This window comes from Puntigrus tetrazona, chromosome 21 (assembly GCF_018831695.1).
Source record: "Puntigrus tetrazona isolate hp1 chromosome 21, ASM1883169v1, whole genome shotgun sequence".
In the NCBI taxonomy this organism is placed as follows: Eukaryota; Metazoa; Chordata; class Actinopteri; order Cypriniformes; family Cyprinidae; genus Puntigrus; species Puntigrus tetrazona.
In genome coordinates, this window is record NC_056719.1 from 9,780,317 (window position 1) to 9,797,940 (window position 17,624).

Here is a 17,624-nt window from a genome sequence, read left to right on the forward strand (position 1 = left end):
TATTACATAAATTAAATAATAAAAACAAAGTATTTTTTGCTGTGATTTGCTGAGAGCAAACTCACGGGTTTATTTTTACTGTTTGTGGAACCACGTGACTTGAGTTTTCCTATGGCGAAAACACACAATAGCGTTCGCTAAATGCACGTTATATGCTAAACTGCCATAATTTAGAAGTGATAGCGCCCGAATACAGAATAAAATGGTTTGAAGAACGTTGCTAACAAGTTTACAGCAGTCACAGCCTTTGATAATATAGGGGGGGAAATACTATGGAAGACACGTCTACCTTTATTTTTTTCGTTTACAGCATTATTCAAAATATCTTTCGTGTTCAGCAGATGAAACAAACTCTTACATGTTTGGAATAACTTAAGGGTAAATGATTTTTAATTTAGGAATTTTCATTTTGTCGTGTACTGTACCTTTAAGAATGCAAGCGAGAGTTAAGAGATAAAGGGTCTAAATAAATGAATTTTTATCAGGTGGCGAGGGTTGATGGTTGACAGGTAAGTGATCTTTGTACAATAACTCATATGTGTGGTGCTCCCCCTTCAAAAGTTCACTTATGTTGCAGCTGTTATTCACGACATACTGTAGTGGACGATTCACTTTTAACCATGGCTCCTGCCAAAATACTAGTCTCTGCGATATTGTTAAGCCTGCTTTTAAGATATTGAATGCATGTGGTGCCGCCATTTTTATATATCGTTTTATAGAGATACATGTTAATATTTAACTTCTGTGACCAATGAACCTGATTATCAGAGTTAAAGAAAATATTTGTTGCTTTGGTTTGTATTTTAATTCGAACTTTGTTCACGTTATAGCAGGAGTTGTATCGTTTCCAGCGAATACTTTTGCGCAATGTGATGGTAAAACGTTTTTTTTTCCACGTTGGCTAAGGAATGAGTGATTTCCACAAGAAATCTTTGTTGCAAAATGTTATAAATGCAAATAGCTGTAGCATGGTCTAGGTGTTGCAAACAAGTAGTCTTCCATTCATTTATATTGCTTTCTTAAATTGAATGACCCTTTACAATCATTAATCCAAATGTATACCGGGGATCTTGTCCTAAACCCACGGGATCACAAAAATACAAAAAATCTAATCGCTTTAATTTTACGTCATTTCCTCAACCTACAACGACTGATTTGAAATGTCCTTACTGTTGACAAGTCATCCAACTCGTCCTGTTGATCTGGTTAGTGCGACGGGTTGGGTTTGGCAAGTACCCTGCGACACCAGAAAAGGCACTGGGCTGGCGTGTATTGTTGTTTTTGTGCTCTTATTGTATTCGCATTCGAAATGGCAGAAGAGATATTGCTGGTCGCTGGTGTTGTGATTGCGGTGCTGATGATATTTCGCATGTATGTAAGCGGAGCGCGGTGCAAAAGTAAGGTAAAACTGCACGGCAAGACGGTCATCGTTACAGGTAAACTTTTGATTTGTTTTTTAAAGAATGAGTTACAAGCCAATACGACTGTCAGCCATTTAAAGCACTTCATATAAACTCGTTCAGGTAGTAACACGGGCATCGGAAGAGCCACAGCGGTGGATTTAGCGCGGAGAGGCGCGAGGGTCATCCTGGCCTGCCGTAACCAAGTACGCGGAGAGGTTGCCGTGGCTATTGTGCAGAGAGTGAGGACATTGCCTTCAAATGTTTTACTAATTGGATCTTTTTAGAATTGCATGTCATATGTCGTGGTTTCACTCAGGAAAGCAGGAGTAAAAATGTGGTGTTCATGGAACTGGATTTGGGCAGTTTGAAATCGGTGCGCTCCTTTGCGCAAACTTTTCTAAAGACCGAGAGAAGACTGGATATTCTCATCAACAATGCAGGTCAAGTTTTCGTTTAAATCATGTCAGAAATTATAATATGGCTCTAGGTCCTTCTGTGTTTTAATCGTTATACACTAACATTCAAAAGTATGCTGTTTAAAAGATTTGTAGTTTTGGAAAGACGTCTGTTCTAACAAATGATGCATTGATTTATTTGATCAGAAATGCATAAATAAAGCATTATAGCCTAATTGTCAAATAATAATGCAATCTTCAGTTCTGAAACTCTGAAAACAGTTGTGTTACTTAATATTTTTTTGTGGAAAACATGATCTTTTTTAGGATTAAATTTTTATAGAAACGTCTGAAACAGAAATCTTACTGTCTTTACTGTCACTTTTGCTCAGTTTATTGTCACTGCGGAACAGGTGCTTATTAGATTAATGTGAATTAGTATGTATGTGTAGATTTTATTACTCACTTGAAATAAAAAAACTTATTTGGACTTAAATACTATGTATTAAGCATCTGTCAGATGTTTGTACACAGCAGATGCTTAACAGATCAAGCAATCGTTAACAGACATCTTGTAGACACACGTGTGCTGTCTGCGACTAACCCACAACTTTTGAAAGTCAGTGTATATTAATATATAAAAATAAATAACCCCACTGTATACCACTGCATCCATCCTGGTGCTGGTTTTGTGTGGCTGTTAAAAAATTGTTAGTATTGCAGACAGAAATCTGTATCAAGTCTATAACGCATATCATTTGTATTTCAGGAGTTTATATGCAGGGCACTACTGAAGATGGTCTTGGTCTTATGTTTGGTGTCAATCACCTCGGTCACTTCCTTCTGACGAACCTGTTATTGGACAGACTGAAAGAGTGTGCTCCAAGCCGCATCGTCACCGTATCTTCATATTTACACGATTATGGTAACCTCGACTTCGACGCACTTCGCACTCACAAAGAGTTTGGAGTAGGTGAGTCTGCTGGGAGTGTATTTCGGATATATTCACACAGCAAACTGTGTAACATGCTTTTTACACATGAGCTTGCAAAGAGGCTACAAGGAACCAACGTGACCTGTTACAGCCTCCACCCAGGTCTGTGTCCCTTTAAAATTATACTAGTGTTTGAGTTTCATATGCAGGCACGCTTATGGAGTGTATTTTCTGCAATGGCAACTATCCATATATTTTTTCAACAGGTGTTGTAAACTCTGATCTCACCCGTAATATGAATAAAATGTCCAGGAGGTTGTTGAAACCCATCGCAGCTCTGTTCTTTAAGGATGTAGAGGCCGGTGCCCAGACGACTTTACATTGTGCTGTGCAGGAGGGCATTGAATCCCTGAGTGGCAGGTATTTCGCAGACTGTGCTGTGCAGAAAGTGAATGCCAGGGCTAAGGACGATGCTGTGGCCAAAAAACTGTGGGAAGTGAGTGAGACATTATGCGGTCTGTCCTGAATCCACTCGGATACTTTCACACAGTTTATCGTGCACTCACCGCAGGTGCAATGATTTTTGTTATATTTTTACTATAATCATGCTTTTTGGTCTTTTTTACTGATTTATGAAAAAACACAAGACATCAAATTAGGCTTGTTGTAGTACAAATTATTATTATGCATAGCCATTTGGTGATTTGAAAGCTGGCACACCTTTGTGCTAAGTCATGCTTGTTACCTTCAGAGAACCATTACCTCGGATAACCCTAAGCTTGGTGAAGAACAGCTATGGAATCATAAAAAAAATTTGTAAGCAGTCAAAATAAAAATAAATAAAAAAATCGAAAGCAAAAGGCATTTTGCTTGTTTGTTCATAATTTTTGGGTTTGTTTATATGTATTTGTATGGCAGGTGTTCAGTTAGGTGGCATATGGCCAATTCTAGATTTTATTGTAACTTTTAACTTTTTAAGTTAGAATTTCTTATCAAGAAACTTGTTGGATTTGGGAAAAAATAGATGATAAAACATGACTGGAACTTTAAATGAGACTGGCTTCTATGGTTAGATGAAACTAAAGAGTTTTTAACAGCAAATACTCAAGATGGATTTGGTGATTAAAAAATTACCCTATATAGCCTACATTTCTGCTGGAGGTCCTGGACATCTTGTTTAGACACATGGCAAGCTTCTGACTTGAACTCTGTACAAAATGAGTAGTGTGAATTGAAGAAGAAGAAGAAAGCACCAACATGGAGCCGTGAATCTAAAGAGTCTGGAGGGATTATGGATAAGGGAATGGTCTCTGCTCTCTTGTCCTATTATCAAAATCAAACTTAATTTTTTTTTATGTTTCGGAATGTAAAGCTGTCAAATATTGTCCTTATATTGTAAATAATAATTAAAAGCTAAAGTTGTAATTGCAGGTTTGTTGTACCTGCTTAACTAAATACATGATGTGAAGTAACCAACCTTTATTGCTTTTCATAAATAGCTCTGGATGAAAATACTTGCCAATAGTATCAAATCAAACATTTTCTGACAAACTATTCTAAAAGAAAATGTATTAAAAGCATTATAAAATGAGGCACTTGAATAAACAACTACTATGCACAATTATTTATTTAACTTTCTTCTGTGACAAACCAAATGAACAAATTCAAACTCATTTTGTAGCAGTCATTAATTGTGAGTTGCTGGTGTAATCTTATAACTGAGCTATCTTCTGGTGTAGAGCAGCTTTCATGTCTGCACTATTCAAATTGTCTGTGATTGTAGTGAAGAAGTGACGTGTGTTGAGTCCCTGAAGTGCAGTGCAGCTGTCGGGATATGCTGAGAGCACAGCCTCATAGTTGGTCAAAATCTCCAGGGCACACAGGAACAGTGCCTCTGGCTGGCCGGGTATCATCACCTGCACATGAAGCACATGGCAGAAGAGCTGAGTCAACACAAACAGAACTTCCTGACTGCAAGCTCCTGAGGTTTTAGGGGAAGGCATAGTGGGAATGCTCTCGATTTTGGGGGATGGCGGAGAGGGAATCTTCTCTGTATTGGGGAAGGGGGGAGACGGAATCTTCTCAGTTTTGGGTGTTGGCGTAGTGGGAATCTTCTTGGTGACTGATCTGATAATGCCCCTCATAGCATTGGCATAAAGCCGTCCTGTATGTGCCCAGCCTTGAGGTGGAAGCCAATCAGAACAGCTCGAACTGCAGAGCAGCTGGAAGATCCGCAAAAGAAAGACTGATAGGCGCAACTCATTAGCAAACGAACGCAGATTGAGTAATGGAAGGAAATCAACATATTCTAAAGAGTATGGCACATAGAGTTGGTCTGACTCTAAAAGTTCTTGTAACACTTTCAAAAGTCTTTCCCATTCCCCAGATGTGCACCACGGGAGAATCTGACATGATGCAACTAACAGGCCCTTGCCGAACATGTTGACTTCATCTGGTTTCATCAAGTTTAGGGAGAGAGATTCCAGCATTGCATCATGAACATGATCTGACAGCGCACAGCATTCAAACCATGCTACAAGTCCAGTACCTTGTCCATACTGAGGTAAGTCCAGGCCAGACCACTCCTGCTCAGGAAGATCACAAACTGACAACAGAGAGTTTGGAACTTCATACTTAAAATGGTTTCCCCATACATCCTTCAGGTAAAAACGCACGGTCCAATCAAGTTCCTCCACTTTGCTGTAGAGCCAAAAGAGAGCTCTGGACCAAGAATCAGGTGCATGGGCCACTTCCTTGCCAACAATTATCCCCAATGTGTGCAGTACAGATAAGAGCAGCTCTTTGGACTCCATGGAAATATGTATCTCGCTTTCTAATGGCTGGTCCCAGCACCTACTGCACTCATTCAAGAGCTGAGCCAGACAATATAAAAGCGGGAATGGAGAGCAGCTCATGATCCAATGCACTGAGTCACTCGTGGTCTCCTGGTTCAGGGTGCACTGAAGAAGTCGAAGACAAAACTCTAAGTTGCTTGAACTGGAAGATGCTGGGAGAAGGTATGGCTGGACAAATGCATGCAAGACTTCTTCTGGCGGAAGGAAACTCAGCTTTTCTCCTGTGCTTCCAGTTATGTTGCACTTCATCAGCTCAGCCAAAAATTGCAGAAACTGGTTCTCCTCTTGAAGTGAGGATAGCTTACTCCACACAGTGTCCTGCAGGCACCTACACAGCAGATTGTCTTTCTGAACTGCCGGTGAAGATGTGAGACCTGAGAGCTGCTGGAGAATCTCGGCTATCAGAGCGTGAGCTCCAAGGTTAACAACAGCCATGTGACAGCATCTCCGCAAAGTTGCTTCAGGATTCTGGAAAGCCACTCGGGCCACAGCAGAGACTGCTGCATCAAGGCTGCTGTTCGCACCACTTTGAATTATGCTGTTAAAGGCCAGATTGAGCTCCTCGGAGAAACCTATAGTTACAGAGCTGGGAAGAAATCCATGAAGACCTTTTTTAGAGATGGAGAGCATTTCTGAAAGGGTAGCATTTTTGTCAGATAATGACAAGTGGGAAAATAGGTTTACGATAATATCCTTGAGCTTTTTGCAGTACTTAACATCAGCATCACTTTGACATTTAGCTGTAAGCGTGGAGATCAATGTTATCAGAAGCTCTTTGGTTTGAAACAAACTCCCATTTCTCTCCAAACACTGAATCCACTCCATCTGACTGAAATTCTGACTAAGTTTGGATGCAAACAGTCCAGGAAGACCTTCAAACCCCTCAAGATGGTGGTCTAAAATAGTGATGGACATATTTGCTACTTCTGCTGCAGAACTTTCAGGAACGGTGAATGATAAAGATGCTGTTAAGCCTTTCAAAGTTACCAGCAAATTATTCAAAGTCTGTCCATTTCCAACCAGATCTTTTGCATGTGATCGGTGCTCCAAAGAAGTCAGAACTCTATCCAGGCTATCTTTTAGACGCATCACCATTACACTTGGGTCATTGCTGGGCATCTTCAGAAGCCCCATAACCTCCCAGGAGCATATAATCTCAAGTGTGACCTGCATGGCCTGGATGAAGGTCATTCCACATGGCTTGGTCTCAGCTGGAGTGAGAGTGGCAGCAAGGTCTCTCTGAGCCTCACGTATGATCTCAATCAGGTCAAAATCATCCAGCCCTTCATTTCTCTTTTTAAGGCTCACTGTGCGAGAGATGCTTTGGAGTTTCATTTCTATGGAGAGATCAGCAGTATTACCTAAAAGGTAGTTGGTATACAATGTGTCTAGGCAATTAGACAGGGCAAAATAACACAACTCAGATGACGTCAAATGCTCTTTTATTTTCCTCAGTCCTTCAAACAGTACATGCACCACACATGTAGATTCTGGGTCAGGTTTGAATCTTTTTGATGCCAGGGGTGATGGCTCAGTCATGCAGAGTGAAAAATGAGCTGTAAAGAGCTGGTCTAAGGCATCAAGACATCCTCTCTTGCCCTTCAGCAGTTCCCACCACACCTCCAACAGCAGCTTCGCATCTGTTTCTGTGCTGCTGCTTGACACATGATCAACAAGCAGCTTGAGCTCCTCACACCGTTCAGCTGGTTGAAAGCACATCAGCAGCTCCACATAAATAGTAGAAAAGCTCATTGACTTCACCAGCTCAAACAGCACAGTGTGGTTAATATCAGGAAGGCTGTTCTGCACAGCAAACAATGGGTCTTCCTTCCATCTGATATTAATGTCCTCTTTGTTCCTCACCTCTAAGATTTTGCTCCACACAATACAGAGAATCCTCTTTCTCCAATGGAATCTGTCTTTGGTGTCTTTGAGTGAATGTTCGCAAATCTCTTTGACTGCATTGACAATAGGACGTCCAATCCGATCCCAGTCCTCTTTTTTCAGAGACAGCAGTGGCTCAGGTTGGCATAGCTGATTTGCCAGTAAGAATCCTCCCTGAAGCACAGCAGTCTTCTCACAGCTGAGCCATGACTCTGAAACAGAGATGAATCAGAAAATGACCAAAATCAACAAAATACCAGTTATTAGATATTGTATGATACTATTTTAAATATTACAAATATATAGATAAAATAAGATATAGTTATTGTCCAATAACTAATGTGCATATTTTAAAACATTTTCGTCATTGTGTAATATTTATTATATTTATATTTATTTATTTATTATATAATTAACTAAACATACTTAAAAAAGCTAAAGTGAACTTGAACTAAAAAAATCTTCAGAATACTTTTTCTAAATGAATGTGGGATAATCCTCAAAACAGTGTAAGATGCTTTTAGAATCATTCTGTCATTTTGAATATATATATTAATAGTTATAAAATGGGACAATTTATGATTACTTGGTGTTTCCATGGAGGTTAATGGTTAAATATAACCTTAATGACAAAGTAAAGTGCAGATAACGTCATGCACGAATTAAATAATTCACGTACAACTATATTATTTCACATTAAAACAACAATAGATCATTACCTTGATCCATAACTTCTGTTAAGTCACCAACTGAAGTCATTCACATCCACTAAAATCCCACGCTGAGTAAATGATCACAGATATGTCGATGCATGCGGTTTTCAAACGCTCATTTATGACAACATGAGAGAAACACTTGTTTTGAATGGTAAAGTTTAACACGTTTGCCTTCTGGGTTTTCAAAAGCAGAAGCACGTACTGTATTTGCTTCCGTGTCAAAAATGGCAGGACCTTGGTTTTTTTCTGTAGCGCCATCACGTGGAAGGGACCTCAGTAATTCGAATCTTTTGAATCTCTACAAAAAAGATTCATTCATATCCGTTCAATGAGTCGTTCAGTGACATATTCGCAAGTTATAATTAACACGAAAAACACGTCCGTCACGACCTACACAGAGTGTTGTTGAGCTTTACTGTATTCCAGCACACTCATTCGTCAAAGTTAATTCAGTTCATACGATTCTGCGCATGCGAGCGAACGATTCATTTAGTTAAAGATTTGTTCAAAACCTAAATACGTGTACAACCGAAACATAACCAGCCTGACGAAACGAAAGAGAAAGTAAATGTTTGCATGGCGGTTTTAGGAAACTGGGATGATTGTCCCGAGGACGAGAATATACATTATGTTTTGGCTTTTTGGCGGTCTTATTCTATCACTTTTACGCTTAGGTATTTTTCAACGTGACTTGTGAAGGTGGTTGCTGTAGAATCACCAAATATTTGTTTCCTTCTTTAACTTACTCCTCTGCTCGTATAATTAATTTTAATGTAATTTTGTAGTGTAATTTATATATAATTCGACGCTTTTAGGTAATGTATAATATGTTTAAGGATATAACTGTCAGGAGTTGAAATTCACTTTTGTTTAGAAATGAGGACTGTGTATACTAGTACTTCTATTTTCAGTTTTGTTTAGCTCCACGTTTCATTTGAAAGTTAATTTAGTATTCGATTGATCTTATTATTGTTATTCCCTTTATTTACCGATTTGTTTGTTTTGAACAGGTGTAAATGGATCACAGTCTCTTTATAACGTTCAGTGGCTTCCCTGTCCTTTTGTGGATGAGAAAGTTCAAAAAAACGATGAAGGCCACACAGAAACAAAGTATTTCAACAGAGAGGCTGTGCTTCAGTTTGGTAATGTCGGCGACAAGCCTTTACACCCTACCATTACCTTCCTCGTCACAGGTGAGTGAAAGTGATTTGAAGTTATAACCTTAATATATCCTTCGCTCTTTAATTAATCCGCAGCTTGTTCATTTGCTTACAATAACGCAGCATCTAAAGTGGATATGAGACGTTATTTGGAGGGAAGCGAGGATACGCTGAACTGTGAGATCCGAAGATACAGCACTGGAGGGATTGTGATGCGCTGGCCTACTGCAGGAGCGCAAGATCATGACGTCTGGTTCACTTGTACAATACGCCATGCGCAAGGCTTGTTCGTCATCACCACCTTCCTCAGACACACAACTGCGGCTACCGCCAAAAGAGAGTTTGACTTTTTAGAGTGGGTAACAGTAAATGATAGGGATCTCCTGACAACATCAGGTAAGCACCAAGCAAGGAAGAAAACTGGATGACGAAAATAAAACAGTGCAAATATTCAGTTTGTGTTTTCAATGCTTTATTGCGTATGTGTTTTCCAGCTGCGATGGTTGTTTTGACCCGGACTCCCTCGGTGGAGGTGGGATTCCTGAAGGAGCCAAACCTGCACTGTCAGTTTGCTGTAGATCACCCACTGCCTAATGCAACGGTGGAGTGGAGGCTGCAGAAGCACGGGGAGCGCAACAAGCTCTTCGGTTATTCTACCCGCACAGGGAAGAGTGAAGGCAGCGGAGTGGCAGTCAAGGCCATCGCAGCTGGAAATGCCTCCTATAAGCTTCCACTCACCAAAAAACACAGCGAGGGCACATATATCTGCTCTGTGATGGTTCCTCCTCTCTACGGCAGCCATGATATTCCCCTTACGCTAAGTGGTAAGATGAAATCCTTTAATTCAGTTCACATTTATGTTTCTATAGTGTTTTTTTAGCGTTTTAATACTCAAATGGGGCTCAAATGCTGTTGGACACCATTTGCTTATTTTGCATGCTAATACATTTTTTCAAAATATCTTCTTTTGTGTTTCGCTGAAGAAGAAAGTCATACAGGTTTGAAATGATTCTAAAGTGCTTTTTTTTTCTCTTTCAAACTCCACAGAACAACCCCGTGTGTCCATAAACGTGGGCTCCACCTTGTCAATGATACTTGGTAAAGACCAGAAGGTGATATGTGATGCAGAGGGGTACTATCCATTGGATGTAAACATTGAATGGTATCGTGAAGCTTCTGGAGGCAGCCCTACACCTTTGTTCCTGAAGAATGTTCTGTACTCCAGTCATCGACTTCATCAAGATGGCACATACTCGCTCTCAGCCTTCTTCTATCTGCAGCCTAGCCTTGAGGACTCTGGATATAAGTACACCTGCAGAGTATCCCATAAGTCCTTGCTCATTCCCATCCGCAAGAGCTTTTCTCTTATAGTTACAGGTAAATCAGATGCAGCTTAAACACAAAATAATTTGCACGAATGGAAAGTCCCTAAATATCCTTTAAATTAGATATTACACACAACCACTAGGTGGCAGGCATGACGTTCCATCGTGACAACACTCTTCAATATGCTGTTTTTTCATTTTTTTGCCATGTTGATCACAGAACCTGACTCTACCTTGTGGTACATCACAGTCATTGGATTCATAATTGCCATGCTAGTAATTCTTTGTTATATGCTGCCTCAGTATCTTGCAGGTAAGTCATTTGTTGTTTATAAGCCACTTTGAACTTTATTATGCATCCTTCATTTTAATTGTCATAATTTGCTTGGGGTTTGTTACATCCTGAAAACACTATGCATCTTGTATTCCTATTTTAATAAATATGGTCACATTAGCATGTAACACCAAAGAAGTATTGGTTTCCATTTAGAGGCATATTACATTTTGAGTGTGTTTTATTTAAAATGAAAAAAAAATACATATGGAAATAGTTTGTTGAGTCACCTGCACATTGTGGAATAACATTCATACATTAACAACATGGCATCTTTTACCATGTAAAATAAATTAATACATACATAATTAATAAAGTAAAATAAATAAACCATGAATAATATATTTTACAGATTTTACAAATTGATTGTTAAATATATTATAAATAGATTTTTAATGTAAATAAATCTGTAGACAAAAAAAGGCAAAGGTACCTTGCTGGGTCAATTTATTAATTAAACTATTAATTAAATATATTTAATTATCCTATTCTCTTTGATGTGCACAAGGTTTTCTTAGATTAAAACTAAGTAATATTCAAAGTTCTGATAGTAGTATCACATCTCTTAGTCAAGGTTATTTGTCATTAGCAGACAGTGATAGTGTGGCTGATAAGTATTAAGAATGAATTAAGGCAGTCAAAGGCTAAATGTTTACTTCGATAAAAACATTATTTCACCTTTCAGTTATCCTTTCAGTTATTGCAAGTCTAATGCTGATAATATTTGCTCTTTTCTAGGTAGAAAAACTGCAAAAAAGGTGAGTACGAGGACTATGAGAACAGTAACAATAACATTTCTACCAACATGCTTTGTGCAAATTTACATGAACTCCAGCTGTGTATGACTGAATATAAGTGAGATGAATAGGCTCTCTGTACTATTTATGTTTGTGTATATGCTGTGTGTTTTAAACATCTGTGTGTACATGTATGTGTAATTACAGGCATATGTGGAAGTGTGACGTAAGTGTGTGCGTCTATTTGCCATATGTCCCGTTTCACACTGTGTGTTTATCTTATGTCTCTTATGTGCAGAGGTTTTGAGCTCATGCCTGAGGATTTAAAGTACAGCGTGATGGAAACCGACAGCACTTCCCTCCCTTTGTGTCTCTTTCTCCCCTCATCCTCATTCCCCCCCGTTTACCCCTGCTGCTGCATTCGTCAAGATCAGGTGCTCTTCCTGAGAAAATGGCGAGTGCGATATGTGGTGTAATTCCAGATCTCACGGTTTACGCACCTTGACTTGTTTACTATGGCTGATAATGCACTGTGGCCCTTTGTGAACTACTGAAGAATTAGTTTGCTGGGTTATATTCCTGGGTTGTTTTTGGCATCTATAAATTTAAGTCACTTTTGCATGATTTCATTAATAATGTTGATCAGTTTGAGTTATAAATTATTAAATAACCATATAATATAAAATAAGTTGGGAAAGGTATAAAGAAATAGTTTTTTTTCTACAGTTGCAAAAAAGAAATAAAACATAATAATGTATAATAATTAAAAAAATAATGTTCAGAATAACGTATATGAACTTGAATTTGATTATTTGTAACATTTGTGGGATTTCAAATAAAATAATTTTTTCGTTTTATGTTCTGATTGCGTCAAATTGAACTATATCCATCTTCAGAGAACTTTGTGTGATGTTTGCAACGCTGTTTTCCACTCACAGTGAAAGCCAACACCAATGGCGCTCTGAGGCCTGTGGGGTTTTGAAGTATTCTTGGCTAAATACCCATCTCTGGACCACACGAAGCCCCCCGTGAGGCATCTCCCTGACTCCCAGTTAGCTACACTATAAACACTTCACTCAGGAATGGCAGCTGTTCCCAAATGGCACTTGGTACATTCCCCTTCTCCCTCAGTACCCTCCTCATTTCTCTCTCTTGCTATCATCCTAGCTGCAATGTCTTCAAATGCACAATGGAGCCATTATAAGAAACTTTGTATGTGAATTCAGAATCCTTGGTTTCGTCATTGTGCTCGCATTGCCCGAAAGTAACTAGGTTTTGTTTTATGTCAAGGTTTTTTCAGTGGTGATGCTCATTGGGCTTTTTGGAAACTAGCATGCCTGGTGGGTCAGCAGCCAGAGGAAGGTCACTGCTCAGCCAAGCTTTGCAGTTCTACGGAAACAGCTGTCCTGGGACCGTATGAGGCTTATGCCTTGAGAAATCAAGAGTCTCTATTACACCAACTGCATAAACGATGGGCCGCCTGCCCGTGGCTCGTGATCCGTTATTAGCCCCGTCAGTTTCCATTCGACCTGTTGACATTTTAAACAACATGCGGCAGTGGCTTGTTTTATTCCGGCTAATGTGTTGTGGAAGTTAGAAACATTTTTCTAGCACAATTTAGTCAGCCGAGCTGAGCTGAAGAATGATTGGAGCTGATTAACCCTCTCTGAACCTGCAATGGATGACCGTGTGGCCCTTGTTTCACCACAGATGGGATTTAAAAACAAACAGGCCTGGTCACTCTGGGAGGTGGGAGGCTGTGTAGTGTAACTCAAAGAGAACTGAGGGAATGGCTTGTTTTGTTTCCAAAGCCCAGAAACGCGAGTCCATGTGACTGGTGATGGTGGTCAGTGCTCTGGGGAAATCAATAATGGCTCAATTCAATTCATAATTGATGGCTAAATATAAGGGATTTTAAAATACAACAGAGAAAGAACTAAAGTGTTTTGTTTTTGTCCATACAATAAATATCGTGGCTCAGTGTTGTTTGGACCCCACCGACTGTCACTGTATGGACAAAATACCTTCATTTGTGTTCCATGGAAAAACAGAAAATCTTGCAGGTTTGTTTGGAACAATATGGTGTAAAATACCATTTTTTGGTGAACTATTCCTTTAAGACCACATTTTATTACCTCTATAGTCTGCAGTCTCAGACATCAGGGTGGATGATTCTTCATTTCTCTTTCTTCCAATCACCAGGAGTTGAAGTTGCGGTTAAGTGTTTGTATGCACAGCAAATTTGTTCTCCTGACTCTCCCAGATGGTCTACTACTTTATTTGCTCAGCATTTGTCTCAGCAGATTTAATTTGTGTCACATAAACTCTCTAGACGTTTGTCTCCCATAAAATTCCAACTTTCCAGTAAATGTTTCAGCAGACACTTTTCTATTTCCCCCCTAATTCTTCACCTTATCATCGGGAGATATTCGACTGTTTGTCTTTTTATCCCGTCTTATTTTCTTCTCTATATGACTTGCTCTCCCTTCCTGTCCTGTGTCTGTGTGTGTGTTTATTTTTCCTGTGAAGTTCTGGACCTTTAGCCTGTGTAACCTGTGTTTGAAGTCTGCTGTTGTTTTTTTTTTTTTTTTTTTTTTTTTTTTGTTTGTTTGTTTTCTGGTGAGGGCACTTGCTCAGTCGGACCCTTAACATTTAATTGGTGGACTAGAATGGCATGGAAAGACGTCTGTCCTTGCAACCCGCATCAATCAGTCTGTGGTTTCTGCCTTTTAAATTTGAACCACTCTCTCTCTACTGTCTTTCCAACCTCTTTACATCTCAATGCTCAGATTTCTCCCATTGGTCAGCGCTGCCAAGACTATCTGACACTATGACTTGTAGTATTTTTAGCATGTGAGATAGTTGGTTGAGACACTGCGTCTTCTCCCAGCACCCGATGACACCTATGAAGAGCACTGATACATGTGTAGTAAAGATCTGGATGTCCGTGTGCTAGACATCAACGTCATGGCCTTTTCATAGGCTTGGGATGTCCAGCTCTAGCTAGAGGTTTAACCAAATCCATGCCTGGCCACATCTGATTTAAAGTTATTTTAAAAGTTACATGCAGATTGGTTCATCATTACAGACACTAGGGTTAAGTGGGCCTGGCGAGCTGCAATAAAATACTTGGTATAAATACCACCAAGATATAAACAAGTTTATGGCTGTGTAATTTAGCGTGTTCACAGACTTAAACATTTTACCATCTGGAATGTGATTTATAACATTTTGATAACTGAGACAAAGTCGTGAGATCATAGAAAAATGAGTGTTATGAAAAGGCACATTCTCCACTAATATGTCAACTTCAAAATAACATAGTGAATAGCAGAAGCCAACGTTTTTGCTGTAAAGGTTTGTTTTATTATTATTCAGTCAGTTTTTTAATTAATATAGTTTTTATTATTTTAAATGTTTTTATTTTATTTTGTGTTACTTTTTAGTATTTAGTAATATTTACTAATTCATTTTTATTTATTATTATTATGTTGTTATTGTTTTTGCTTCATTCCACCTTCAAAAATTCAAAATAGACTTTAAATTAATTTAATATGGCAATATCATGAAAATATATATTATATAGCAGTTTTTTTCTTTCCTGGATAAAATGTCGACAGATTAATTTGTTTGATAAAAAATTTAATTAATAAAAATCACTTAACCAAACTGAAAAAGCCCATTTCACAGAATGAACTCAATGCATCCTTAAGAATGGATCAAAATGGAGAGTGAATTTCTATACATTATAACATTAACGTTCATATGGATTTAATTATAAAGTGAGCCTGTGGGGAGATGCTTTTTAAATATTACCAGTCCAAGAAAAACTAAGTCTGAAGATCTATGTTTCAACAGGCTAGAAGTCTGTCTGAAAGGGGATTCAACACATCAACGCATGGAAGCATGAGAATGACATGAATGAAAATGATTATGGAACATAATGGGCTCAGGGGGCCCAAAGCCTGATAATAGTTTACTGTATCTCAGCAACCATTGCTTTGGTGTGGTGTTTATCGATTAATGTCAGTCAGCATGCAACACATACTTAAAAAAAGCACCGCCTAAAGCTGTTGTTATTTTTTTCTGAAAAGCGCAGCACAGACAGAGACCGAACGGGAGAAGAGAAAGAGTAATTGTTCCAGCACCGTCTGTGAGGCAAACCTGTGGATTCATGTTAAATGAAAGCCAACTAAGAAAACAAAACCTGATGAAAGTGCTTAGCTGAAACAAAAACACACATTTGAAACATTTAAAGGGTTGTAGATAAGAGGAACAGTCATGTGCCACTACACAAACACGCACACGGTTTCCTTTATAGAAGACTGGCAATTGGGCAGCGTATGGCGTTACACACGTGTTTGTGTACGTGTGCACTTGGGCATGGTGTCATGGAACACACATACAAAAATGCTTAGCAATCATTAAAGCTTTAGACCATATATGATTATGTTCTCCGAAGGCTTGCCAGGAAATATCACCAGGTTTTTTCTTTAGTAATTTGGCTCTCCAGACGCAGAGGTGATTACAGATGAAGCTGTCAGCTGAAAGTGAGCTTCAGAAAAAATTTGACGCCACAAACTGAGTAATGTCTCTAACGTCTGCGCAGCGCGTCTCTATATTGCAGCTCTATACTGTAATTTAACGGCAGCCATCTTTATGTCATTTGTTATTTTATAGAAATCCGCAGTGAGGGAGGATTTAGACTAACCAGTGAACTACGTTCCCCTGCTGAGTTCCTATAAATCTGCGACTGTCCATAAATGTAGGCTGGTTTGTTGGTGAAGTACGTCATACCCTGCATTTGATGTCTTTCCTGCTTGTAATCTGATTCTTAAGATGTGGTGTGTTTTTGCAGTAATGACTAACGAAATGGATTCCTTATGGGAGAGAAGACCAGCTGAGGGGTCAGAGGTCAGGATAAGACACCCTCCCCTGCAGCGCTACATGAGAGGGGTCAGTCGGGCAAATTCTCAGCCATTAAAATGGGTAGGGATGGAAAAGATTCACTGTCCACTGACCTCCCCTGACCCTGTCTCCTCGTCTGCCCTCTGGACCCAGTGTCGGGAAGTGAAGTCATCCACACTGATTTATCAGGTCTGTTAGGGGCCGGCCATTTTCTCTATCTCTTTACCTTGTCTATCTTTTCTGTCACTGTTTATCTTTCTACCATTAGTCATGTTAGCGTCTCTGTCTCTCTGTCAGCTCCATCAAGTGTGTTTGCACTCAGACAGAGTCGTCAATATAGCTTTGAAGCCTCTGTCACAGGCATCTGTGTTGTTTCTTTTCCTTTAATATGGAGTAGTATAAGTTTATTGCACGGCTCTCTGGAATATTTGATGCTGATTGTTCGGTTGCAACATTTCGTGGTAAAATATTTTGCATAATGATTTCCAAACTGTACACTTGATCATTGTTTCTGGCAGCCTGTCACTTGTGCCAGTATCTCATAGTCTCTTTCTTCAAATATAATAAAATTATTTAAACTGGAATCAATTGATGTCCATAGCAGGAGCATAATAGGGTGTTTCTTCAGCTATGAGCAGTTCTCCCAGCAAGTTACAGAAGTAGTTATAGATCTTTTGTTTGTTTTTGGCGCACATACTAGTGAAATGGATTGTTTAAAAAAAGTAAAGGGTGGTTGTTGATTGGATGGAGGCAGATATGAATGCAAACTCTGGTATATGGAACAACAGTCTGTCACTGATATTTTAATGACAAATTATGCAGTCAAATTAGTTTTTATTAAATTATACAAGATGACACGTGGATTACAATTAGCATTTTTAGAAAAGTTAGGCTGAATTTTCATTTAATGCCAACTTTAAAAATAATTCTATTTTCATTTGGTCTCTAGATTTAAAATAATTTTAATCATTTG

At 38.9% G+C, this 17,624-nt stretch overlaps 3 protein-coding genes across 3 annotated transcripts; 2 read left to right on the top strand and 1 right to left on the bottom strand.

Moving 5' to 3' along the window:
• Positions 1–506: 506 nt before the first annotated feature.
• On the top strand, positions 507–3,840 carry dhrs13b.1 (dehydrogenase/reductase (SDR family) member 13b.1). The gene is made up of 5 exons (XM_043220798.1): positions 507–1,436; positions 1,524–1,642; positions 1,720–1,843; positions 2,568–2,894; positions 2,999–3,840. Exons 1-5 carry the CDS (start codon positions 1,310–1,312, stop codon positions 3,256–3,258), a joined length of 957 nt encoding a protein of 318 aa, XP_043076733.1. The 5' UTR covers positions 507–1,309; the 3' UTR covers positions 3,259–3,840.
• A 501-nt stretch (positions 3,841–4,341) lies between these two features.
• Positions 4,342–8,565, bottom strand: gemin4 (gem (nuclear organelle) associated protein 4). The gene is made up of 2 exons (XM_043220794.1): positions 8,191–8,565; positions 4,342–7,683 (listed from the first exon to the last, which is right to left on the bottom strand). Exons 1-2 carry the CDS (start codon positions 8,228–8,230, stop codon positions 4,445–4,447), a joined length of 3,279 nt encoding a protein of 1,092 aa, XP_043076729.1. The 5' UTR covers positions 8,231–8,565; the 3' UTR covers positions 4,342–4,444.
• Positions 8,566–8,703: 138 nt separating this feature from the next.
• dhrs13b.2 (dehydrogenase/reductase (SDR family) member 13b.2) lies at positions 8,704–12,600 on the top strand. The gene is made up of 8 exons (XM_043220797.1): positions 8,704–8,861; positions 9,198–9,380; positions 9,471–9,743; positions 9,842–10,171; positions 10,395–10,724; positions 10,893–10,985; positions 11,745–11,764; positions 12,042–12,600. Exons 1-8 carry the CDS (start codon positions 8,786–8,788, stop codon positions 12,048–12,050), a joined length of 1,314 nt encoding a protein of 437 aa, XP_043076732.1. The 5' UTR covers positions 8,704–8,785; the 3' UTR covers positions 12,051–12,600.
• The last annotated feature ends 5,024 nt before the right edge of the window (positions 12,601–17,624 follow it).

Bases quoted from the DNA above. Each gene is read 5' to 3' on its own strand.
- dhrs13b.1 (XM_043220798.1), top strand. From the start codon at position 1,310: ATGGCAGAAGAGATATTGCTGGTCGCTGGTGTTGTGATTGCGGTGCTG. The intron at 1,643-1,719 runs GTGAGGACATTG...GGTTTCACTCAG, and splicing joins CCGTGGCTATTGTGCAGAGA to GAAAGCAGGAGTAAAAATGT. The intron at 1,844-2,567 runs GTCAAGTTTTCG...TTTGTATTTCAG, and splicing joins TATTCTCATCAACAATGCAG to GAGTTTATATGCAGGGCACT.
- gemin4 (XM_043220794.1), bottom strand. From the start codon at position 8,230: ATGACTTCAGTTGGTGACTTAACAGAAGTTATGGATCAAG. The intron at 7,684-8,190 runs GTAATGATCTAT...TCTCTGTTTCAG, and splicing joins AACAGAAGTTATGGATCAAG to AGTCATGGCTCAGCTGTGAG.
- dhrs13b.2 (XM_043220797.1), top strand. From the start codon at position 8,786: ATGATTGTCCCGAGGACGAGAATATACATTATGTTTTGGCTTTTTGGC. The intron at 8,862-9,197 runs GTATTTTTCAAC...TGTTTTGAACAG, and splicing joins TCTATCACTTTTACGCTTAG to GTGTAAATGGATCACAGTCT. The intron at 9,744-9,841 runs GTAAGCACCAAG...TGTGTTTTCCAG, and splicing joins GGATCTCCTGACAACATCAG to CTGCGATGGTTGTTTTGACC.